The 8,742-nt window shown below is 51.6% G+C and overlaps 1 protein-coding gene across 1 annotated transcript in view; it reads left to right on the forward strand.

Annotated features, from left to right (window-relative positions):
• Nucleotides 1-8,611, forward strand: part of Kmt2d (lysine methyltransferase 2D) — a 38,881-nt gene extending 30,270 nt beyond the window's left edge. The window contains 8 exon segments of the mRNA XM_005067204.4: nt 29-156; nt 309-1,449; nt 2,875-3,011; nt 3,103-3,233; nt 4,842-5,127; nt 5,326-5,399; nt 5,486-5,594; nt 5,743-8,611. Coding sequence (XP_005067261.1) covers nt 29-156; nt 309-1,449; nt 2,875-3,011; nt 3,103-3,233; nt 4,842-5,127; nt 5,326-5,399; nt 5,486-5,594; nt 5,743-5,835 — 2,099 coding nt within the window. The 3' untranslated portion in view covers nt 5,836-8,611.
• The last annotated feature ends 131 nt before the right edge of the window (nt 8,612-8,742 follow it).

Here is an 8,742-nt window from a genome sequence, read left to right on the forward strand (position 1 = left end):
TGGAAGACTGACCCTTTCCTTTCTGTAGGTGGGAAAGAAAAGGGTTTGAGTGGCAAGGGCCCAGACACTGGACCTGAATGGCTAAGGCAGTTTGATGCAGTGTTGCCTGGCTACACCCTCAAGAGCCAGTTAGACATCTTGAGCCTCCTGAAACAGGTAGGTCTGGAGGAAGAAGGGTCACTTTTAGGAAGAAGGTGCTCCCAGGGCAAAGAAGACAATGGTTTTTGAGGGAGTAGAGTCTGGTCAAGAGGAGAGAGGGGCTAGTTAGCTGAAGAGCTGGCACTAACAGCCAGGGTGTCTTCCTGTAGGAGAGCCCTGCCCCAGAGCCATCCACCCAGCACAGCTACACCTACAATGTTTCCAACCTGGATGTGAGGCAGCTCTCCGCCCCACCGCCTGAGGAACCTTCCCCACCTCCATCCCCTTTGGCACCCTCTCCTGCCAGCCCCCCTGGCGAGCCCCTGGTTGAACTTCAGGCTGAACCCTCTGCTGAGCCACCAATCCCTTCACCTCTACCACTGGCTTCATCCCCTGAATCTGCCCGGCCCAAACCCCGAGCCCGGCCCCCAGAAGAGAGTGAAGATTCCCGCCCCCCACGCCTCAAAAAGTGGAAAGGGGTTCGCTGGAAGCGGCTGCGACTACTGCTGACCATCCAGAAGGGCAATGGACGACCAGAAGGTGAACGGGAGGTGGCGGAGTTTATGGAGCAGTTTGGTACAGCCTTGAGACCCAACAAGGTGCCTCGAGACATGCGACGATGCTGCTTCTGTCATGAAGAGGGAGATGGTGCCACTGATGGGCCTGCCCGCCTACTCAACCTTGACCTGGACCTCTGGGTGCACCTCAACTGTGCTCTGTGGTCCACGGAGGTGTATGAAACCCAGGGTGGGGCACTGATGAATGTGGAGGTTGCCCTGCACCGAGGATTGCTAACCAAGTGCTCCCTGTGCCAGCGAACTGGTGCCACTAGCAGCTGCAATCGCATGCGTTGCCCCAATGTCTACCATTTTGCCTGTGCCATCCGTGCTAAGTGCATGTTCTTTAAGGACAAGACCATGCTGTGTCCGATGCACAAGATCAAGGGGCCCTGTGAGCAGGAACTGAGCTCCTTTGCTGTCTTCCGGAGGGTCTACATTGAACGGGACGAGGTGAAGCAGATCGCCAGCATCATCCAGAGGGGGGAGCGACTGCACATGTTCCGAGTAGGGGGTCTTGTGTTCCATGCCATTGGACAGCTGCTCCCACACCAGATGGCTGACTTCCACAGTGCCACTGCCCTCTATCCTGTGGGCTACGAGGCCACTCGAATCTACTGGAGTCTTCGTACCAACAATCGCCGCTGCTGCTACCGCTGCTCCATCAGTGAGAATAATGGACGGCCTGAGTTTGTGATCAAAGTCATTGAGCAGGGTTTAGAGGACCTGGTCTTCACTGATGCCTCTCCCCAAGGTAAGCACTTGACTGGGATTGGGAAAGTTTTTCTCAGGAGTCATTGTCCAGACTGAAGCTGTAGTGTCCTGCCTCTACCTCAAGTGGCACGGTGTCCTGAAAACTTGAAAATAATGGGGTTCAGCCTTACTCAGACACTTTAAATACCTTTGCAGTTGAAAATATTTTCTTAGCCAAGCATGGTGCCTCACCCCTGTAATACCAATACATGGGAGATTAAGGCAGGAAGACCTGAGCCCGGGCTATAGGAAACCTTTTCTTGAAAGAAAGAAAAAGAAGTTTCATGTTTAGCTTTTTTCCCTAATCTTGGTAGGTTAAATGATGAAGGGTTTTTTGTGGTATGTTTTTTCGTCTGTTTTTGAGATAAGGTTTTTCTGAGTAGCTTGGCTATCTTGAAACTACTCTGTAGATCAGGCTGACCTTGAACTCAGAGGTCCGACTCTCTGCCTCCCGACTGCTGGGATGAGATTAAAGGCGTGTGCCGCCGCCACCACCCAGTTGAATGGTGCTTTGAGAGCCTGCTGTCTATTATACACAGTTCTAAATTCCCTCTCTTTCCATATGTAAAATTCTTTTTAGAGTTGTGTTTTGTGGTACTGGAGATGGAACCCAGGACTCTGGACATGCTAGGCAAACATACACCATTGAGCTTAAGCCCCACCCTTAAAAAGTTGATTTTTCCCCGAGACAGGGTTTCTCTGTACTGTCTGGGGAGGCTGTCCTGGAACTCACTTTGTAGACCAGGCTGGTCTCTAACTCACAGAGATCCACCTGCCTCTGCCTCCCGAGTGCTGGGACTAAAGGCGTGCACCACCAACGCCTGGCTTTTTTTTTTTAATTTTAACTTTTGTGTGAGTGGGTGTGTTGTGTGCCTGTATGTCTGAGTTTCTCATGCATTCAGTGCCCAGAAGAGAGTGTGTTGGATTCCCTGAGACTAGAAGTAAAAAAGATTGTGAATAAGCTTATGGGTGTTGGGAACCGAACCTGGGTCCTTTGGAAAAGCAGCAATTGATCCTAACTGCTGAGGCCATTCCTTTTTCTTTGTTTCTGTGTTGATGATAAATAAAGCAGTGGGAAGTATGTTTTATTGAGCATGTGTTACAAGTCACAATTCAATTAGTAGGGTGATCATATAGGTTGTTTTGTCCCTGCAGCCCTAGAAAATGAGCACTGTCATTTTGATGTCATGTAGACATACAGTGACAAGTCTTCCCAGTTCCAAAGCCTGTATGCTCACTCAGTAGGAACTGTGGCTTCTGCTGGGTCTCTGGGACCTGTGTTTGTCATTCCCATCCTAGGAGACCAGGAGTCGGTCCTGAAGGTCACAGGGCAGTGACAGTCATATGGTGGAAAGTAGAGCTTCAGAATGGGGTTATGGCTGGAGGTCAGTAAGCAGATGTTGTTATGCTGTCTGTCTCCCCGTAGCTGTGTGGAATCGCGTCATTGAACCTGTGGCTGCCATGAGGAAAGAAGCCGACATGCTGAGGCTCTTCCCTGAGTATCTGAAAGGCGAAGAGCTCTTTGGGTTGACAGTGCATGCTGTGCTCCGTATAGCTGAATCGGTAAGCCAGCGGCCGGGAGCTGGGGCGAGGTGGGCACTGGGAATTCTGGTCCTGTCTCAAAGGGACTGAGGCAGGCTCCCTGTGCCCACAGCTCCCTGGGGTGGAGAGCTGTCAGAACTATTTATTCCGCTATGGGCGCCACCCCCTGATGGAACTGCCACTCATGATCAACCCCACCGGCTGTGCCAGATCAGAACCTAAAATCCTCACACACTACAAACGGTGAGCTTGTGTGGCTGGGGCTATGGGCTGTGCGTGTGGGCAGGGCCGTCTGGCCTCATTGTGGGAGTTTGAGGTGCAGATCAGAATCTTTTCCAAGAACCTGGGGAGTCACCCATAGACCTGGTTAGAGGTACACAAACATCATTGGGTATCCCTTTCCTCTTCCCTCGTCAGCTCAGGTGTCCTGGGTTGACCAGGGATGCAGGACAGAGTGCCCTAGGTACCCTGGGAACGGCTGCTGGGGAGGTTCTTGGTGGAGATGTACGGGAGCTGGTCACTTCTTCCTTCTTTGGTCTTGCTTCCAGAGCGGCCGGTGATACTCCCAAACCTCAGACACCCCATGAGCGCTAGGGTCACCATCCCTTTCCAAAGCTGAGTTGGTTTAGAAATAATTAGAAGTATTATAGAAAAATAATACAATCTTACATTTGTATAGCACTTTATACTTTTTTTTTCAAAGCGTTTTCACATCCATTATCTCATTTGATCCTCACAACAACCTTATGAGGTAGGTAGGGCAGGTGGTATGATCCCCATTTTATAGCTGAGAATACTGAGACCCAGAAAGACTGCGTGACTAGCTAAAGGTCACACAGCTGGGACTAGACCCTCCTCTGAACTTGTGGGTTTCTGGTCTTCTTCCTGTGTACCTCAGTAGCCTAACCTTGGTCTTTGGGTAGAGGGAGGCAGAATCCATGGTAACAGGGCTTCCCATGAAGGCCTTTGGTGACTTGAAGGCTGTCATAGACTGTTGAACACTCTATCCCTAGTTAGCCCTAGTCCTTGATGCCCTACAACAGTGGTTTTCAAACTATTAAGTATACATGTTCCCAAAGCCCCAGAACACAGAAGCCAGTGGGCAGACTTGTCCTTCTGTGTGTAACTTCACCTTCCTCAGATTGAATTTAGCCAGAGGAATTCCAATTTCACCTATGGATTGGAGTCGCGATCAACATTTTGCTGAAGAAAAGAAATTCTACTAGAAACAAAAAAAACAGAAAAGCACCCCAGGCGTTTGAAAACCACTGCTCTGGGCAAGACTCTGGCTGGTGTCTGTGGGTGGCGAAAGGCTACCACCAGGCAGCAGCCATTCCCCTCACTGAGCCCTGTGCCATGCTGCAGAGCAGGACAGTCTGAAGGAAGGAAGGGTACCATCAGGTTGTGAATTCACAGCCACTGCAGTACAGGTGGCCCCCGTTTTCAGGGCATAGCATATGTAGGAGGCAGGACTCAGACAACTGAACAAACCATCAGCTTAAATTCTGGGCCTGGGCTGCTTGGGGGAGACCTCCAAGAGTATGGCCTTGAGCATGGTTTGGCTGGGGCTTGGTAGGCAGTATGGAATGGGAGAGCAGGCTCAGTGTAGGGGAATTGGTGCCTCTTCCCTCTCTATACCTACTCCCTATCCTGGGTGGTCTCTGCTACCCAGGGTGTCCAGAAGGGTCCAGTGACTACTTACTGCCTCTTCTGAGCTGAGACCCAGGTGCTTCCGCTCCATTCCCAGGGCAGCAAGCACTTGGAGTACTTGCTGATTGATGGTATATACCCCAGGGAGGAGGGGGTGATGTATGCTTTGTCTGTGTTGTCATGGACTGTATCACCTCCCAGGCCCCATACCCTGAACAGCACCAGCATGTCTAAGGCATATCAGAGCACCTTCACAGGCGAGACCAACACCCCGTACAGCAAGCAGTTTGTGCACTCCAAGTCATCTCAGTACCGGCGCCTGCGCACTGAGTGGAAGAACAATGTTTATCTGGCTCGCTCCCGTATCCAGGGCCTAGGGCTCTATGCAGCCAAGGACCTAGAAAAGCACACGATGGTCATCGAGTACATTGGCACCATCATTCGCAACGAGGTGGCCAATCGTCGGGAGAAAATCTATGAGGAGCAGGTACTTGAGATTGGCTGGGGGCTGGTGTGGTGGTGAAGTCCACCCTCTGCCAAAGAGCATAGGGCAGGTTTGGATCCAGGAGATGGTTGGAAGACTGCAGGGAGGGAGAAGCAGGAGGATTCAGTCGTGTCAGAGAAGCCCACTGCCTGAGTTTGCTTCCTAAGATTCTTGTTCCTTCCACAACTTGCGCCTGTCTAGAATCGAGGGATCTACATGTTCCGGATAAACAATGAGCATGTGATTGATGCTACATTGACTGGAGGCCCTGCCAGGTGAGCGATGAAGACTTAAGTGTCTCTAGTGGGCACTTCTGGGTGTTGCCTGGTGTCACTGACGCTGACTCTGTCCTGCCATCCAGGTACATTAACCACTCCTGTGCCCCAAACTGTGTAGCAGAAGTTGTGACATTTGACAAGGAGGACAAAATCATCATCATCTCCAGCCGGCGAATCCCCAAAGGAGAGGAGGTGAGAGGAAGCTTCCTGAGTAGGGTGATAGAGCAATCCCTCCTCTCCTGCCATTGCCTAAGGAGTTAGATTCCGAGGTCACTGCCCTTGGGTAGCATCTCGGCCCCTAGCCTCTTCCTCACCATGACTCTGTCGTCTTTCTTTCTAGCTGACCTATGACTATCAGTTTGATTTTGAGGATGATCAGCACAAGATCCCCTGTCACTGTGGAGCCTGGAACTGTCGGAAATGGATGAACTAAGAAGCTTTGAGGCTACCAGGCAGGGGAGTCCCCCAACCCCCCACCTCTTCCCTGAAAGGGATGAGGGGGAAGAGCGGTAGCAGCCAGAGCTAGGACCCAGGGCTGGGGCTGCCGGCTGACCGGAGCCCCTGGAGCAGGAGGCTGGGGCAGAGGGCCCTAGGCCAAGCCCACCCTGGGCACCAGGGACAACCTTCTTCCCTGCCACCGGCCCTTAGGCTGGCATCCCTGCCCCCAGCCCCAGGAGGGGACAGACAGGAGCAGCCACTGGGCATCTCAGGTTTGAGGGGGTATGGGCCGGGAACTACCCAGAAGTGTCTGGGAGGCAGCAGGGAGGGAGGAGGAGGATGTGTGGCCGGGCCTCACAGCCCTGCTGCCTCCACCGACCTCTCTGGCCCAACTCAAGGCTGCAAAGAGACTTGACTAAAGCTTGACAATCCCAAAGGCCGGGTCCCACACCTGGCCCTGCCTGCCGGGTCCTGCCCCTACCCTCACCCCCATCCCCTTCCTTCCTCTCTATCTGTCTCTGTCTCCTCTTTTCCTCTGTGTCTCTGTCTCTCTATGGGTTGTGTTTCCTTGTTTTCCACTCTGACAAATGCAACGTGATGGGAAAGAGGCATCCAGATGCCCAGGAGGGCAAGCTGGGCAAGCCGGGCAAGGAGACCCCGCACCCACACCTACCTCATTTAAGTGTTGGATTTTTTGCTGTTTTGAAATGTGAGACCCTCTCCAAGCCCCCTACTGCCCCAACTCTCTCCCCCACCTCACTGCCCTCGTCTAGTGGGTGGAAGGGGGGTAGGAGGAGGAGAACAACAACAATAACAACAACAAAAATCCATCTTTGTTTTTAATTATGGGCATGGGATGGTGGTTGAGGCAAACGGTGAAGATTGGGGATGACTGGCCCCTAGTTGCTCTAGAACTTCCTTCTCCATCTGGACATGGAGGTGGGAGGGGTGTGCTAAACCTAGGACCAGGATCTCTCTCTCCTGTTTGCTCAGCCTCATCCTGAGCCCATTTGCCCTCCGGCCCCTGGATGGGGTGTGGGGGTAAGGGTGAGGGCTATCCCTGTGTGGCATGCCCATACCCAATGAGGCAGGGTGTGGCCCAGAGCTCTCGCTTTCCCTCAGTCACCAAACTGCTGCTGGTCTGGTGGGAATGGGTGGTGATGTGGGGGTGGGGAGCTTAGTGTCAGCGCGGGGAGGGTGGGGGGTATTTATCTATTTATACATGGGGTTGTACATAGTCTTGTGGGGCATGGGGGAGCCGGCTGGAGGTGAGAACCCTCCCCTCTCCCCCAACCCCCGGGGAGAGCAAATGTAAAACTACTAATTTTTGTGCTTTATATATTCTATATAAATATATCTATTTTCTTTTTACAAAACCAGTTTATAAATGGTAGGGGGGTGTGGGGCGGACACATGGAGCTCCCCTTGTGGGGGGCCCCTCCACTACCCAACCTACCGCCCTTTCCTTACCCCCTTTCCCACCCCCTGGCTGTGACTGCTGAAAGGTGGGGGTATAGAGAGAAGCTGGGTGATCCTCACCCCAGTGGTATAGTTGGACTATGTTATAACGCACAAAAGTAAGCTGGCCCCAGGGGGAGCCAGAGGGTGATGGGTTCCCTTATTTTCCTTTCCCTTCCTCTTTCTGCCTAAGCTTGTGCTGCAGTTGAACCTCTTCCTGGGGGTGGTGGTAGGGTAGAGGGTGTGTGAGGCCTCAGACCCCTCTCTGGTAGGGAGCCGTGGGGTGAAGATAAAGCTTATATGCAGTTCTCTCCTGGGGGCTGTGGGCAAAGGGCATTTTTGTAATTAATATTTTCAAGAATCAGATATCTGGATTGTAGACGGGCTTGATGGTGGCAAATGGGCCTGCTGGAGGGGTAGCACGGTTGCTGTTGTGATTCTAGGTTTTTGTTTTGTTTTAAATTTGGGGGATTGTGGATTGATGGGGGTAGGGAGATTTTTTTTCCTGGCTTTTTTTTTTTTTTTGAAAGCTGCTTCCTCAACTGTTTCAAGCTCCAAATGTTTAAGAGAGTAACAACTCCCCCACACACTCCCACAGAACCCATTGTAATTAGATCAGACCGTGGGAAGACTGGGCTTCTGTCCCCAAAGCCACAGAGCTGAAAGGTCTAGGCACTAGGTGGGGGAGATTGTCTCCTGTGGGTCAGGCTCTGGTTGGGGCTTGGGCCCAACTGGGAAAGGAGAAGGGGCAGACTTTGTGAGCATATGCTAGGTATCCGATAGTCCTGTAGAATTTAGTGAAGAAACCTTATACAGTTTTTAATTTTTATATAAACTATAACTCAGACCCACGCTACAAGGTTGGAATTTTGGTTGTTGTTTTTTTTTTAAGTACCCCGCCTGTATAATTGCATCAGGATCCCACCCCCGTGTTTGTATTTTGGGTTGGTTTACACTTGCACATACTCAATTTTCAGTTTCCCCATTTTACCTTCTACCCTCACCTCCAGGACCCTCCCCCTTTTTAAAAAATAAATCGCTGACAAGTGTGAATCCCGTGAAGAACTTTATTTTGTGTTGTGTGTATCCTGTACAGCAAGGTTGGTCCTTCGTAACAACGGATGAAATGGTTCCCTTTTTTAAAGCGCTCTCTCTTCCTCCACCCCCAGCGCCCCTGTCCTTGGCATGTTTTGTATCAGCGATCATTCTGAACTGTACATAATTTATGTTGCGAGAGGCAAAGGGCAAGTTTTGGATTTTGCTTCTTCAAAGTTTGTTTTTAAACGACAAATAAAAAAAGAACATTTTAAATACAAGCGCCTCCGTCCCATGACCCTCGCCGGCAGCCAGACCTTAAGGTCCTAAAGGACCTGGGGGAGGGAGATTATCCAAGCCAGACTCAGCCACTGCCGGAAGGGTGGGTTCCTCGCCTTCCGCCCTGGGG

This window comes from Mesocricetus auratus, unplaced genomic scaffold (assembly GCF_017639785.1).
Source record: "Mesocricetus auratus isolate SY011 unplaced genomic scaffold, BCM_Maur_2.0 Super-Scaffold_100010, whole genome shotgun sequence".
NCBI lineage: Eukaryota > Metazoa > Chordata > Mammalia > Rodentia > Cricetidae > Mesocricetus > Mesocricetus auratus.